Below are 17,415 nucleotides of genomic sequence, written 5' to 3' on the forward strand. Positions count from 1 at the left end.
GTGTTGGAGTTGATCTTCAAAATGTTAATTTGAGCTATAACACTATTCATCGAAAGTGGATATTATTAAGAGAAGATATTGCTAAAGAATTAAAAAAAAATTTGAAATTAAACGATAACTACGTTGTTCATTGGGATGGTAAAATCCTCAGTGACATTGTTGGATCTGATTCCGTCGATGGACTACCCGTTGTTCTTACATCATCAGGTGAAGAACAATTGCTTGGAGTTCCAAAAATGAATTCTGGAACTGGAATCGATCAAGCATTGGCTGTTTATTCAACACTTAACGATTGGGGTGTTAGCCGTTATGTAAAAGCAATGTGCTTTGACACCGCCGCTACAAATACAGGTAAATCTTTCTAATAATCTTAAAATATCAATTCCTTAAATTGATCCTTTTCAGATTCAAATGAAACTTCTTTGAAATAGAAACAAATCTTAATAAATTTTAAAGTACATTTTTTTTAATTTTTTCAAATTTATTTTCACTATAAAAATTTTCGTATAATGCTATTTGTTATTTTTTCAAAACAATTTTATTTTGCTGATATTTAATTTGTTGGCTTATAAAAATAAATCAGAAATAGCAATTTTTTCAAAAACAAAAATTTATGATTTCTTTAACAATTGCTTATAATATTATTCTCATACTCAGATCTGCCTTTTTATACTGCTTTGCAATAAAAAAATATTTTTTAGACGAAAGGATGATCTTGCTGCAGAGAATTAATTTTTCAAAATTTTTCTTTAGTAATGTGGAAGAAAAATTAAAAAAAAAAAAAACTAAGAAGTTTTCAACTCGAAATTTGAATTTCTGGTGAAAGAAACGGTTCATTTTTACGAAAACCTTTTTTTACATTGAGAAGGTTTTGTTTTATGAAAGGATCACTCTGAAAAAAAATATTAATTTTTTCAGCTATGAATTTAAACTGTATATGGCAGTTTTGACGACATATGGCAGTTTTGACGACATTTGGCAGTTTTGACGACAGATGGCTGATTTGACTTCAGTGATGAATCAACTGTATTTAACACAGTACTTAATAGTATTCTTTCGGATTATTGAAAAAAAAATCTGTGACAACATTGATTGCATACAATGGTGGCTTTGACGACACTCAAACGATACTATTAATACTAATTTATACTTATTTCTAGTATCTATCCCTGTATATTAATGACAGCCTTTTTCTGTCATTCAATATTGTAATACTACTCAATTTCCTTAAGTAATCTTTCCATTTCTCTAACATATATACACAGATCTCTATTTATTTCCCCTTTTAAAATTATCACTAGTCTTTCTTTTGTTAATTCTCCCTCTAGTTTTAGAGGGTTAATTAATTTCTCCCTCTAAGCGGTCGGTAATTTACCACCGGTCGATAATGTACTGCCTGTCTTTTTGTCGGCTGTCAATGTTGGGGGGGGGGTAAGTCAGCCATTTCGGGCCGACGTAATTCCACCATTTCTGGCCGACTCCGCCTCAGCCCTTTATTACTATTTTGCATTCGCAATAGCCTTTAAAATAGTCGGAAATATTTTCTGCGCATGCCTCAAATTCCGCCATGTTTTTCGGGCACTTTACAAATATAAATACAGTACATACTACGTATTTTGTATAATTTAATATAATTAAAAGTCAACACAAACACGTATTTGTTAAAAATATAAAAATTTGGTGAATATACTCATAAGTAAAAGATCGAACATAAATTTAGATTGAATTAAAAAATGTTATCTTCAAAAAAGGGTGCAAAAAAGCATTGTTGTTATGGAGTGTGTCGAAGTGATACACGAAATAAATCCTTTTTAGCAAATCAATACTTTTTTGTAAGTTTCCGAAAGCCTTGTCTGGAATATCGTCAAAAACGTATTAAAACAACAGTGAAAAATCATATAAATACTTGTTCTAAGTGTAGTAAATGTGATTTGTGGGTTAAGCGGTGTGGACGAGGTGATGGTCGATTCCAAGGGATTGATCATGTTAATAAGGACACATACATTTGTTCACTTCATTTTGAGGGAGAAAGTGGTCCAACAACAGAATATCCAGATCCCATCAGTTGTGTACAAGGTCAATCTTCTCAAAAGGTAATAGAAATATAAATCATTCTTAGTATCACCGGAAGGAAGTTAGCGCAGAATATTTTTTTTTTTTTATAAACTATATGCCAAATAATTGCTCCTTAAATGCTCTTCCAGAATCCGCAATTGCTCCAGATATATAATTAATATTTAATTAATAATTAATTTTTAAAAAAATTGCTAACTTGGAAAATTAAAATTCTTATAAGTCAAAAAATAATTCACTTTATACTATATTTTTTTGCTCTAAAAATTGCTCTCGATTTGCTCTATTGACTAGACAAAATAGTTATCGGATTTTTGACGTATTTATAATAATTAATTACAATAAACTATTTGTACGTGTTAATTGCTGCGCCATGACGTCATCAATTGTCGTTGGAACTTGTGAAGGCCATATTTACATGTACTAGTGCTGAACTTGCTATTTCATGTTCGCCTTAATGTTTATTATTTACATAAAAACTTAGGTTATTCTCACGAGGATCAGGTATAACTACAGTTTACGTTTGAAATTTAAATGTATCCGGATACAATAATAATAATTAAATGTTTATATTCTGCTATTAATAATAAATTGTCAATTTGATATTTCTTATGAGTAATCGAATTATGACTCAATAAATGTAGATAGTTATGTACTATCTGCGGTTATGCTACCAGGTATTGTTATGTTTATCATTATTATAATGTATAACGTTCACGTAAGGTAATATTGAATGGGAAATATATTGAATATTACAGGTCAATACGTGATGTATAAGTTGGAAATAAATTGCATATTAAATAGAATAGTATTTGAGTAATTCATTTTGATGTTGCGAGCAAACCGTTCAACTATTGAAAGGTATAGAGGTGTTGTATACATTAAATAGTGTAATTGGGATTTTCGCTTTCCAAGTTAAGATTGTTACAAAAATTCGTCAATTATTATCACACCTCTCATGAAAAATTCTCAGAATCTCACCATCACCGATACAGATAATGGAGTTGTTGCTTGAGCTATGGCCCTCTAAGGCACGAGGAAGTGTCGTTCTTTGTTAAAGACGACGGTAAAAATTGCAAGGGTAAGACATTTAATCCAGATGGTAAATACTTTGCCTGGAATTCTGGAGCTACTGTTAAAATTGTTTTGTGCAGTACTTGGGCTGTCGTTGCTATCATCAAAAAGCCAAAAGTATGTGCTCTACAGTTTTCAACTCTTGGAACACATTTAATAATAAGATAGCCTTTCATCGTATCAGCAGCTAATCCTCAAGGAAACCCTCAGCTCCACATCTGGAAGTCAAAAACAGCGAACATGTTCAAAGTTTTACCCAGAAATGACGAATTGGTTGGGAGCCCCAGTGGTCAGACGATGAAAAAATCTGCGCTATTTTCATCAAAACGAACATAGTAATCTACGAATATGCAGATTTTGAAAAAGTTGTTCATCGTATAAATGTAACCAAAGCCGGAAGATTTAAAATAGCACCTGGAAACGCTCCTTCCACATTGTAATGTATACACCGAGTAAAACTGGACAACCATCGTTAGCTCGACTCTTCGAGTACCCGAAACCGGACAGCGCACAATCTTTAGCAACCAAGAGCTTTTTCCAGTCTGATAGAGTTGATTTTTACTGAAACTCAAAGGGTACAAGCGTGTTGATTCTGACCAGTATGGACATTGACAAAACTGGAGCTTCATACTACGGTAAGCAAGCACTGCATTACTTCAGTACAAAGGGTGACACGGCCATTGTTACTCTGCTCCACTGGTCACCAGAAGATCAGCATTTTATGACTGCTACCACTGCACCGAGGCTCCGTATGGCTAATGGGTTTAAAATTTGGCATTACACTGGTACTTCTCTGTACAAAAGGCCTTGGAACAAGCGGGAAGAACTGTGGAAAGTCCTTTGGCAACGGTTTCCTGTAAATTCCTTCCCGGAACAAGCAATTAGTTACAAAGCTGTTGAGGGTATTGCACTCAGTGCTCCTCAGGCTTCAAAGCAAGTTTACAGATATCCCTCGGCTCGTGGTCGTACAATAAATTTTTAATTGCATGACGATGATAACGATGCTTCCAAGAAGAACACCAGCAACACGTCGTCAAAAGCCGCGCTCAAGGCCAAAAAGAAGCGCGAAGCTAAAAAATGTTAAGAAAGAGTTGGAAGCTAATGCGCAGAAAAAAAATTTAGTGAGTCTTGTTAAGTTCATATTTTTTCATATACAACAGAAAAAAAAAATTTTTGCAAGAAAAGAAAAAAATTTACAAGGAAATGAAATTCTTTAGTGAAAAAAATTTTTTAATTAGCAAAAATTTTATTTTTCTGTATCTCTAAAAACATTTTGATCACTGATTGATTACTTTACACATTTTTTTTCAGTTACTGCCCGAACACTTGGCTTGAATATACACTGAGCAATAAATTTATATTAATTGAAAATCAACGGTCTTAATAGTATACAACAACTAATCTATCTAGGAACATGTAAGTCGCTGATATATTAAAGAGCAATTATATATTTTCTGTAAGATTACTTGAGTTGGTATTTAATGCGAATATTTAAAAAATATCAAGATGACAGTAATGTAGTGAAAAATTAGAAGTTAAAATTTGAAATAATTGGTAAAAAAGTTTATATTTTATTCGTTAAAAAAGATCATATATGTTTACTAATTTTATCATTTTTATTATTTACGATAAGCATTCGATATTTTTTTTTTTATAAATTATAATATTATAGTCCGGCAATCTTATAGCTTGAGAACTGACTTTGAAAGAAAAACTTTGGACAGGATTACGATAACTTTTGATTATTTTTATAATCAAAATAGAATAACTATCTGATTCAAATATATATTCATAATTTTTCTTATGATAGTACTATAATTATTAAGAAAATATAAATAAACATTAAGGCGAACATGAAACAGCGCTAGTACATGTAAATATGGCCTTCACAAGTTCCAACGACAATTGATGACGTCATGGCGCAGCAATTAACACGTACAAATAGTTTATTGTAATTAATTATTATAAATACGTCAAAAATCCGATAACTATTTTGTCTAGTCAATAGAGCAAATCGAGAGCAATTTTTAGAGCAAAAAAATATAGTATAAAGTGAATTATTTTTTGACTTATAAGAATTTTAATTTTCCAAGTTAGCAATTTTTTAAAAAATTAATTATTAATTAAATATTAATTATATATCTGGAGCAATTGCGGATTCTGGAAGAGCATTTAAGGAGCAATTATTTGGCATATAGTTTATAAAAAAAAAAAAATATTCTGCGCTAACTTCCTTCCGGTCTTAGTATCACACATAAAAGATTTGAACCTTAAATAATGAATCTGTTTTGAGATGAAAATTATCACACGGACCTCTTTGGCTGAAAAATATAAGGAAATTAAAGACGTAAGTTCATTTTTATTTATAATCCGAGAATTTAATTAAAATTTTATTATCAAGTATTGCAGTGTAATAAAAAAATAACATATACTCCAAAATTAAACATTAAAAATTTTGTGTTTTAGAATAGCGATAACAGTACTGGAGTTTCAAATAGTTCTGCAGAAGATATGGAGTGTGAGAATGGTGCTGTTGATGTTGGAACTATCGAAAACATTGTGATAGATTCCTCGAATGAAAATGTAACTTTAACAGTGAATTCAAACTCGTGTAATGTTAATGATACATTCATGTCAACAGCACCCAGTGATAACTGTGAGAGTTTAGTAACAGAGCTTAATGCAGAAGATAAAATATTATCGCACAATTTATGTGATCAATATGTTCAAACTGACATTAAAAAATATACTAGTAAAAGAATTCAAGTAAGTGTACGTCAAGTTTCAGCGATGGATAGATTTGAAGAATTTTTAAAAAGTAATATCAAGAAAAGTAAATTTTACACAAGCTTGGCGTATGAAGAAATTGTAATTTTATACAATTTTGTTAAAACTGATAGCAAAAGTATAACCAATAAAAGTAATGAAGAAAAAAAAAGTAATAATAAAGACCATACAAAATTAACGCCAATTCAACAACTGATTTTAGTGCTCATTCGATTACGTGTAGGCCTGCTAGTTGAAGATTTGGCTTACAGATTTGAAATTTCTACAACTTTAGTTTCAAAAACTATAAAATTTTGGATTCAACATTTATTTGATGAATTTTCACGTAATTTGAAGCCGTTTATGTTTCCGTCAAGAGAAAAAATAGCAGAAACTCTGCCAAAAACCTTTAAATCTCTGAAAAATATTAGAGTTATTGTTGATTGTACGGAATTTCAATGTCAGTCACCATCGAACTTTGAACATCAAGGAAATTTATATTCTTCTTACAAAGCTCGAACTACTTATAAAGCACTAATTGGATGTACTCCTAATGGAGGTGTATGCTTTGTATCAGATGTATACGAAGGTAGTATTTCAGACCGTGAAATATTTATAAAGTCAAATATTGCTGATCACTTGGAACCAGGTGATTTAGTTTTGGCTGATAGAGGATTTACCGTTCATGATATTGTCGAATCAAAACAAGCGTACTTGAACATACCACCATTTTTAAATGGCAGACAACGATTATCGTCGCAAGAAGAAATGGAGACGAAACGGATCGCTAAGCAACGTATATACGTAGAACACGTTATTGGAAGAATCAAACAATTCCGGCTGCTGCAGAAGGTTTTATCTTTAAGTTTACGTTCATCAATGTCACAAATTCTATTTGTGTGTGCATGCTTAGTGAATTTCCAGCCTGCGATTATTATCGATTGAAGAATAAAATTGAAAACATAATACATTGTAGGCATACCATTCTTCAACTTTATGATATTGCTAGCAGAGAGGTATTATTTTATACTCAAGAAAATTGTAAATAATAAAATTATGAATTAAGCTTTTATATTTTTAAAATCTTATATTTTCTTTGTAACAAATATATATTTTTATAAGTAACATTTTATAGAATTCAGATACCTAAAACTTGTAATAAATAATTCTAGTATTGGCATAAAAGTACAATAAATTAAAAAAATAATTTAAACACTAATGGACGACAATCTATATATCTATAAATCTGTAACCATGACATTTAATGTAAATTGCACTTTTAAATTTATCACAACTTCTTTGGTTTTAAATTAAATGGTTTTAAATCACGTGGAATGCGCATTTCAAAATATTCCGGCGTTAAAATATTTTGGTGAACATTGCTTATGAGTTTTAATAATGGCTCAATGAAATGAGCGTCGTATTTTATTCGTTCAACATGATAAGCTTTTGACGTCCATATTACGAAATCACACCATTTTCTTCCTGTAATGGCCATTTGTGTTTGAATTTGGAAATAATATTGATGATTTCGCTTTAGCTTCATAGATTTTGGGTTGAGAAGAGTACAACAAAATGAGCTCCGTTGTCGAGGTGTTAATAGGTGTAAATCAGTTGGCCCTAAGTGTTCTAAGATTTTTGGACACTTGATTTCAAGCAGTCCATGAGTATTGTTAGGTCTATCAGTTACAAGTCCATCCGGAGAAGCTCCTATTCCAGGAAATTTAGGATTAACCCAGATACCACAATCAGAAATTTTAAACCCAAATTTCTTGGATGTAAAATCAGTGTATTTTTGTTTTGCAACCTCTTCATTTTCACGTCCATACTGGAGTGCAACGTTGTCAAAATTTTTATCAATCCATAAGTAGTATTTGATCCAAGTACAGATTTGCTCATCAGTCCTTTTTAAACTGAAATATTTTACTTTCGAAGCCGTGATTAAAATTTTCCTATACAACCACCAATCATCAGAAGCCGACTGAACACCACCTGTTAAATCTCGGGGCTTATCTTCAAAATTGAACATTGACGCAGTCAATCGATAAACCAGACTACGTAGAACAGCTTTTCGAGGTAAGTCCAGTTCATAATCATCGTAACTCGGAGTAATCACAAGTCCCCAAATGCTCGGGTGCTTATTATTTCTGTGTAATATTTGTAAATCACGTGCAAAATATAAAGTTTTCTGGATTTCATGTTGTGGATTCCGACTGTTGTCAACGTTATCATTTTTGGACTTAGTCATCTCATTTTTATTGTTAGCTTGATTGTACTGATGATCAACTTTATGAGCTTCTTTGTTTTTGGATCCTTGGTTCCAAACACAGAGTTGACTAGTACAAGATATATCTTGCTTAGCAATATTTTTACAGTGTATAAGCAAAATATGCAGGAGAGCAGCAACGTGTGAACAACGTCCTAAGCTTGACGCTTTGCATTCACACGTCCCACGTAAAATTTTCCCACTTTCATGGTTTACCATGACTTGGACAGTATAACTAGTTTTAACTTGATAAGATGCTTTTACTTTACTCTTCAGGCAATAAATATTTTGAGACATAAGAGAATCAAAAATGTCTGTGACACGATTGCTATCGACGTATAACTTTCCCCTGGTTAGAGGTTTAGCTGTACTATAATCTATAATACTAGGCTCGTTCTCATCATCCTCATCAGAGTCATTTAAATTTTCTTTTTCTACTATGCAAGATGAAATCAGGTAATCATAAATAGAAGCTTCATCAAATAATTTTGGTAAGTTTACGGACGGAAATTCTTGCCATAAAGTTGGAAAACTCAACGAAGGACTACTATTTACTTCTTGATCTTGTTTACGTTTATCTTCTTCCAACTTCAACCACTTCCCTTTATCTAAACTGGGATCTACTGGAACACCATTGCGGATAGCATTCTTGACCCTATTAAATTTATAATAATTATTAGTGTTTGAAATTATTTTAAACTTATTTACATCTGAAAACTGTTCTACTTGTCATTTCAATTGTCATTCTAACCTCTCAACCAATTCTGCTTTTTTTCCTCCTTGAGGACGTCCATGACATTTCAACCAGCGTTTTAATTGAACACAATTATGAGCTTCTACTGAAGAAAAAACTAATGATGCTCCATCAATTAATTTTTCACTTAAATTTATTGGTGATAGAGGTTGTAAAGTTTGTTTTCCAGCCATATTTATCAAAACTGCCCGAAAATTTCGTATCGCCGCCTTTAAAACATGGCGGACGCGCGTGCGCTGAGCAAACCATTAAAAAGGCTATTACGCCTTATTTTTTTGGGGTATAGTATGATCAGTTACCCCTTCTTTATATCTTGATGGTTTAATTTTCTTGTTTTAAGTTATGTAAAGTGGGGATCATCAAATAATTAACTCATGATTTTACATCTTTCTGTTCAGTCTATTCCGATTGTTCTTGTGAGTTTCAACTACTAGCACAATGGAATACATAATTGATTTTAATGGTTTCATTATACCAGATGGTGTGTTTGTTGTTAAAGAAATATGTGTAATACAAGTTCATAATGAATCCTTGACTTATAATGTCTACGATTGCGAGCATTATGTGTTTCGTCCACCTGAAAAATACACCAATGCATTGATCATGCGTGAAAATCAAGATCAAGACGGAAATAAACATGGTATTTTGTGGGATCATTGATATTGAACACATGAGATTTTATTCACCTGACAATGTGGAAGATTTCGCAAAAGTGAGGTGTTCGATTCGTGAGTTTCATTCTAAAAGAGGGAGGTTCGCATGTGCATTTCAAAATGCACAACAACTCAAGCATTGGTTTATGGACTATTGGGGAGTTAAACCATCTTATGAAAAATCAGTACAAATATTTTATCAACTGGCAGATCTCCGTAAAATGCACCCTCTTGCATTGGCACAAATTATCAATTGTTTTGCAAAATAATGAAAAAATTATGGATTATAAATTTTGTGTTAAACATCATAAGGGAGGATGTGTAGACTGGGACATATCAGGAATTTATATGTATCCATATCAAAAAGATTGTTATACTTGTAATTCTAATAAATAAATATCTCTGACTTAAAAATTTGTTTACATGTTTTATTTTAGGTTATGTTTTTTCTTAATCTTATAGTTATTTGATAATTTTTTATGAAATATCTAATAGTTATGAATAATTTAACCATTGTTTTAAAAAATTATTTATCTTTTATTGAAAAAAGTTTTTTAATTAGTACAGGTTCTATAATTTTACTTAATTGTTCCATTTTCAGCTGAAATAATTTTTTTCTTAGTACAGGATCTATAACTTTACTTGTACGTTTAATTCTTTCTCTGAATATCTCTCTATCTCTAGCTGCTCTTTCCCATTCTCCTTGTCTTGCAAGTTGATATGCTGAAGCCCAAACATGCATGTAATGCACAGTCGGTGTCAAATTGAATCTAACAGTCATTGTTTTATTTTACATTAATTTTCGTACAGTGTTGCTTATAGGCTTATATTCAATAATACGATCGTGAATAATTAGACAATACGCAGTTGTATTGGCTGGAAATGGAGCTAATGATTCAAATTCCAATCTAATATCTACTGGTCCAGATTTTATAGTCTCGTTTTGCTTGGAGCAGTCGATGACACAAAGTGGTGCTTCTTCTAAGAATTTTTTCTTAGTCAATATCGGTTCTGCTTCTTTATTGTAGTATGACGTTTGGAAGTTCAAGTACATATCATATAATAAAGCATACTGGTTGCTATTTATATTTAAATTCAAGTCCCCATAAGGATAACTTTGAGAATTCAAAAATAGCTTGATGTTTCGAATCTGGCAATGATCAAATTGACTGGAATTCTTTCTAGCATCATTCTTTCTTGCTGTTGCCCAAATTTGTCTTGAAGTTGCAGGTAACAATGGATATCCAGGCCTGGGTTCAATGTCGAAATTTATAAATTGCTACCCAAAAAATTTGATAGCAAAAAAACAAAATTGTTTTTACATGCCAAACATTCTGTTATCTTAAAGCCTTTATTGTTTGCTACTGATATTAAAGTTGCGTCATTTGGAACCAAAGCTAAACTGGATAATTTGGGTTCTCATCAACTCAAAACTTTTATTTTTTTTAAATAACCTTTGGTAGCATATTTTGAGGGGAGTTTTACTAATTAAAAGTCCAAAATGTTGTCAATTTGCACTTTATTGTCCAAAAAACATCGTGATACTCATTTTGAACTGTTTTGTAATCCCATTGGTATCTACATCAATAATAATGGAATAACTCATAATTAAAACTGTTACATAATACAAAAAATGTACTTAATTAGTGATAAAATCAACGACACACATTATTCTGAGAATTGACGATAAAAATAAATTGTTTTTTCCTATTAATCATTAACTAATCCATTGGACCCATAACTTCTGCCATTAATTATATTACTACAGTTTAACAGTTTCAAATTTAGACACTTGAACATTAACAATAATTAACTAACTAGTGCTTTTGTTAATTGTATGACTCATGTAAAGCCCTATAAAGGTGCTCGCTCTTTGAAGTGACAAGGTACATTGAAGCCCAAGGTACTGAAGCCCAAACGGTTCCGTTTGGTTGCGCCCCAGGGGCGCTTCCAGCTACGCTACCTGAGGCATCGTCCGTAACAACCTTTCAGTGTAGTAATTTTTTGATTAACACGATAGAAAAATATTATTTAAAATATTTAAAAATTAAAACATTGAACTAAGCTTCAGGGAACAGACCTTTGTTTAAAAAACAAATTCTGTTTCTTAACTTGGTTAATCAAAGATTTACTTTCCAGTTCTCGGTCCAAAGACCTGGCCTTATTCAACCGCAACACTCTAATGGCACCCAGCAAGATGTTATTAATAAATTTATACTCTTCCAAACTGAAAAACTCGAAGGACACTTGACTTTTGACACTTAAAATAGCGTGTAGCACAGACACTGAGTTAGTTCCTATCAACTGGTCCAAGCAAATGTCCAGCACACAAATAGAAACCGCCCTTTCAAAACAGCCAACACTGTGGATGACAATAGGGCCAGATGCGCTTTTCTTGCTTTTCGCTGCATGATTCCGGTTCACCATCTCCAATAAGAATGTCATCTGCCTGGGTCCGCTTGAAGAAAGCTCATCCAGACAGTGATACTGCAAGTAGGTTATTCTCCTTGATTGTCTTTCCATTATGTTTCTTATTGTTATTTTCAGTTGTGTGTAATACTTGCACGAGACAGTTTTCTTCGAAATAAGGAATTCACCAACAGCGTATGCGTCATCTCGTGAATTTATCAGCCAATTACGTCTCTTTGATGTCCTGTCGACTCTAACAATAACTTTGCAGCACTTTTCCCAAATGAAGCTCCAAAAATTGTACGAATCAACTTCAGGTCCAGAATTGTTGACTATCACAAACTTCCTTTTGACGCTGAATCCGTCGACCTGGTAAGTAGAAAATATATCAAATCCAATATTCCCGACAATTGATTTACGATTACATTTTCCCGCATTTTTCGTCAATTGATGTTTGTCCGCGTGGAAAATACAGTTGACTAAAGAATGTTCATTTTTAATTATTGTTTCAAAATTCAAACGGTCTCTTCGGTTTTGAAATTCTTCGATACTTTCTGTTTTCATCTTCTTGAAGAATGATTGATTGTTATCACGATCACTGACAGTATTAGACTGAACGCTCAAGACTGAATAGTCGGTTTATAAAGCTTCCTCCACGTATTTACATCGTTTGACACGCAAAAGCAGTTTTAATAAATCATGACAGCTTCTGCGATGTTGAGTTCATAAAGCGATTGACTGGTTAATTTCAAGAAAAGTATACAATTACACGTCCTGTTTTATAAAAATTTATGAAGCATTTTATTGTACAGATCTGTGAACAGATATTTAAAAAGAATTTTTTTATGAAAACAATTTTTGAATTGTGTTAAGAAAATTTTTGATTGATTTACGATTGTACGGTAAATCTTTAAAATAATTTTCAAGATTAAGCGAAAATAAGGTTATTAAAAATTTAATTTGTTTATCATTTAAAAAGGAGAGTGGAGTGACTAATTTCAATGGATGCAAATAAGACATTAAAATATCTTAATTATTGTTTAGATTTTTCATTGTAATTTTGTGGAAATATTTTAATGCGTGCATAATTTAATAAAGTCTGAAGAATTAAGCTCTCTAAAGCTGCAGTATCTGAAAAGAATTTCCCGTTAGATTTAATAACATAATTTGAATTGATGATAGATTGAGCCAGATTTTGCATCCGTGACCTACCTCAGGATACGCATGTTGTTGATAAATAACATTGTACTCGCAAAATACAACGTTAGACAGCACGTCGACATTGATTACGTTAGACTTATGACGATATACATAGATAAAAAAAGAATTAAACGCCGAGCGTTTTTTATTTATTGATAACAGAACAGTTTATTTAACTGTTTAAGGGGAAGGAGATTTTTAAGTTATTTTAAATAAATCTACAAATTTAAACACAATGTTTTTTTTTTTTTAGTGTGACGTAAAGATCTTGATTATACCCTATTGCTATTTTTTGATCGCTTTCCTCATTAGCTACCGGAAAAACCAGTTAATAAATAATTCGATTATTGAATTTATCCAACAAATACTTTAATTATAAACAAAAAAGGAAATTTTGTTGGGCATCGATTAGTGTTATCAGGAGGAAAATCGATCCTTACAGGCTATACCACCGTTAATTAAACCCTACAATCCAATAATATTCAATAATGAACCTCAAACCACTCCATTGTTATAGAAACCATCGTTAGTGTAACATAATCATCAGTTGCGATCACACTTCTGCTGAAATTCTAATCTTATACTGAACAAACTTCAATGGCTGCCATTTCTGTAGCAGTTTACAAAGTTAGTGACTATGTGCGTCGATCAACGGATCCAAGATACCACGAAATGATCTGTGAAGAGTATTCAAGCATCATTAACCTACCGATTGTCGACACTTGCATCAACTTTTTACTGTCCTGCAACAAAAACAAGAACCGGTGTGTCGATTATCCATGTTGGGACATTTCTAGGGTGGCCCTTAGATCCAACAACAGCTCGGACTACATCAACGCAAATTATATAGCGGGATTTGATATGAGCGCCAAATTTATTGCAACGCAAGAGCCAATGCCCGGGACGTTCAATGATTTTTGGAAAATGATCTGGCAGGAGAACTCTCGAGTTATTGTGATGTTAAACGGCACCAAGGAACAATCAGAACAAAGGAACCTCCAGTATTTTTCACCCACTGAAGATAACACGCTGATTAATGAGTTTATCATCAAGGAAGAACGCGTTAAGCGTTATTCCCACTACACCAAGACAACATTGAAGGTAATTCACATAGATACTGGAGAAGTGAGGCTCATTTATCACTTCAAGTACCTCAACTGGCCAGAAGACGAAACTCCGGACGTTAAAATGCTAATTGACTTCCTGATGGCTGTCAATAGAAAAGACCAAGCTTATTTCAGACAAGTCTTGTAGAACAACCAACTCCTGCCGGGTCCAATTGTCGTTCATGGAGAGAAAGGTGTTGGAAGAACTGCTGCCTACTGTGTTGCAGACATATGCCTCTACCAGATAGCACACACTGCGAGCATATCAGTGGCTTCAACGATGATAAAAGTGAGACAGCAGCGGAGATTTAGTTTGCAAGCTTTTAATCACTATATTTTTGTTAATAATCTTGTTCTTTACTTTCTGATTACTTTGAGGTCGAATATTGAAATGTACATGGAATTGCGCTCCCACTTGACTAAAAGTGACGTGGAAATGTTGTTCAGATCTTGATGTAAGCTTAGAAATTCTCTTTAATGGCTTTATCTGAAGCTATTTGTAATTTTGGATCACAATATATAATGATACACAGTCTTTTTGGGTTTTTTATTTTATTAATTGTAATTTAACGACACTGAGTTACATAGCCGTCCGCGGTAGGGGGCCTGCAATTCCTTCAAAGAATTAAAAAAAAAAAATTTGACTGAATTTATGGATTTTTTGGTAAGCTACAGGGTTTACAAGTTTCATACTTGACGGGCGGGAAAATTTTTTAAACTATTTTGATGTTTTTTTCCGTTTCTATTCACTCTGATTACATTCTGGTTTTGGTATGTTTTCTTTCTGAAATGGGTATGTATTCACTAAAATTACATTTTGATTCCAATATGGATTTACCCAAGTTTTATTCTGGTTTTTAAATGTATTCATTGTGATTCCGTTATGGATTTACTCAAGTTTTCTTCTGGTTTTAATATGTATTCATTCTGGTTCCAGTATATATTCTGGTTCCTTTTATACAGGGATAAAAGATACATTTCAATCGGATGGAATTTAGAATCTGTGCGGGTCAAAACAATATTTCAATTAAATTTTAAGTCTAGATCTAGAAATATATTCTATAAAGTGCTAATATTTTCTGAAATAATAAAGCTAGAGACTAATAATATAAACGTTTTCTATAGAAAAATTCACAAGGAACCCTCGTAAACAAAGAATATTGGTCTAAATTTATTATTTTACGAATTACAGCAATTTTTAGATGAGAAAACTGAATTTTCATTAAAGTGCCTATGGGGTATTCCATGCCAAATCGACCACTTTTGACCCCGACCCTTTTCGATTTGGCCGAAAGTTTTCCATCCTTTTCTACCCTATAAAAAACGGTTCTCCGAATTTTTTTGAATTTTTTTACCTAACTCCAAAAAAGTTATGAATTTTTCAAAAAAATGGCTTTTTTATTTTCAAATAGCCATAACTTTTTCAAAACTAAACATTTAGGTACCTTTTTTTTTTTTAAATTTTTGTTTTTAGATGTACTTTCCGATAAAAAATATTAAAAAATTTTTGTAAGTCAATACATATGGAATTTTTCAGTTTTTTGACAAAAATCAATGATTTTTCGAAGTTCGACATTTTTTTTTAATTTTTTTCTAAAATAAACTTTAATCAATTCCACAGTTATCCCTGTAGAACCCAGATTGGGCCGATTTCTCTTTCTATTTTTTTTATTCAATTGAAAAAATATTGTTAAATTTTCAAAAATGGAAAAAAAATTTTTTTTCATAAATTTTATTTATATAATGAGATAAATACAATTCAACGATTTTACGGCATTATATTCACAATTTAGAGGCTTCATCGATGACTGTATTTAGTAAGATTCAAATTTTAATATATCAATTAGATCGATAAACTAGGGATAACAATTATCGACTTACCTATAGCCATTAAACTAGATGCTATAAGCTAGTATGTTTTGATTAAAAGTGCGGCTTTTTCATTTTGAGATCTAAAACATAACCTATAAATCTTTTGTGCAATCTAGTGTTTTATAAAAGATTATCATTACATTTGTTGTATAAATAAATAATTTCTCTAGTTTATAAGCGCTTTTTTAATTTGTCTTTATGGCGTCAAAAAAGGTATTTGATCGGTGTTGTAATCCTTTTGAGTTGGAATGTCATTTTAAAAAAATTGGTTTACGTCCGGCGACTGATATTATGAATGTATTGTCGCAAACTCTCCACTAAGGAGAATTTCCGTAATTCTTCTATATGTAGTTGATTAGTTAGGAATTGGTTCAGGATCTATCTGTTTAAAATAAAAGACTCGGTGTTGGGGTGAATAATTGTGATTAATTTATTCCCCAAGAGGAGAAAACTCTAGCAATTGCTAGAGAAAAACTCCTCGAAGATGTTACAGTTAAGAGATATGTGAATGAATGTGTGTTGATATGAATGTATATAATTATCGCACTGCTGTGCAATGAGGGGTGAGAATAGATCTCAGCCACCGTTAGGTTATTGTGGTTAACCGTCAACCATTAATATCTCAGTAGAGATATGAAATGTAATTATGATCAGAAAGGATCGTGTGTTTGTAATCGGAAGAGAATTGACTGTGTGTTATAAATTTGATCGCTGGGATCGAATCCTTGATCGCTGGGATCAAGTTGTGTTATGAATTGATCGCTGGGATCGAATCTTTGATCGCTGGGATCAAGTTGTGTTATGAATTGATCACTGGGATCAAGTCTTTGATCGCTGGGATCAAGTTGTGTTATGAATTGATCACTGGGATCAAGTCTTTGATCGCTGGGATCAAGTTGTGTTATGAATTGATCACTGGGATCAAGTCTTTGATCGCTGGGATCAAGTTGTATTATGAATTGATCACTGGGATCAAGTTTTTGATCGCTGGGATCAAGTTTTTGATCGCTGGGATCATGTTGTGTTATGAATTGATCACTGGGATCAAGTCTTTGATCGCTGGGATCAAGTTGTGTTGTGATCCGAGAGGATCTGATTAATTTTTGATTTGAATGATTTGAATAATTTGTTTAAATTAGTAGTTGAATATAAATTTCTTTTTGACGCGAGAATTTACTATTTCAATTTAATTATTTTCTGAATAACTCAACAAATTATTAAACATATGAATTTATTAATATA

The 17,415-nt window shown here is 32.1% G+C and overlaps 2 protein-coding genes and 2 pseudogenes across 2 annotated transcripts; 3 read left to right on the forward strand and 1 right to left on the reverse strand.

Annotated features, from left to right (window-relative positions):
* Positions 1-1,500: 1,500 nt before the first annotated feature.
* On the forward strand, positions 1,501-7,102 carry LOC141531636 (uncharacterized). The gene is made up of 3 exons (XM_074249553.1): positions 1,501-2,093; positions 5,441-5,494; positions 5,614-7,102. The coding sequence occupies exons 1-3, from the start codon at positions 1,734-1,736 to the stop codon at positions 6,856-6,858; spliced, it is 1,659 nt and encodes a 552-aa protein (XP_074105654.1). The 5' UTR covers positions 1,501-1,733; the 3' UTR covers positions 6,859-7,102.
* Positions 2,777-4,744, forward strand: LOC141531931 (eukaryotic translation initiation factor 2A-like; annotated as a pseudogene).
* A 3,080-nt stretch (positions 7,103-10,182) lies between the features above and the next one.
* LOC141531652 (receptor-type tyrosine-protein phosphatase zeta-like) lies at positions 10,183-13,719 on the reverse strand. The gene has a single exon (XM_074249574.1). It carries the CDS (start codon positions 12,557-12,559, stop codon positions 11,654-11,656), a length of 906 nt encoding a protein of 301 aa, XP_074105675.1. The 5' UTR covers positions 12,560-13,719; the 3' UTR covers positions 10,183-11,653.
* Positions 13,720-13,792: 73 nt separating this feature from the next.
* LOC141531651 (tyrosine-protein phosphatase non-receptor type 9-like) lies at positions 13,793-14,755 on the forward strand (annotated as a pseudogene).
* The last annotated feature ends 2,660 nt before the right edge of the window (positions 14,756-17,415 follow it).

Source organism: Cotesia typhae, unplaced genomic scaffold (assembly GCF_013202065.1).
Source record: "Cotesia typhae breed Kobodo isofemale line unplaced genomic scaffold, CoteBio_Ctyphae contig_50, whole genome shotgun sequence".
NCBI lineage: Eukaryota > Metazoa > Arthropoda > Insecta > Hymenoptera > Braconidae > Cotesia > Cotesia typhae.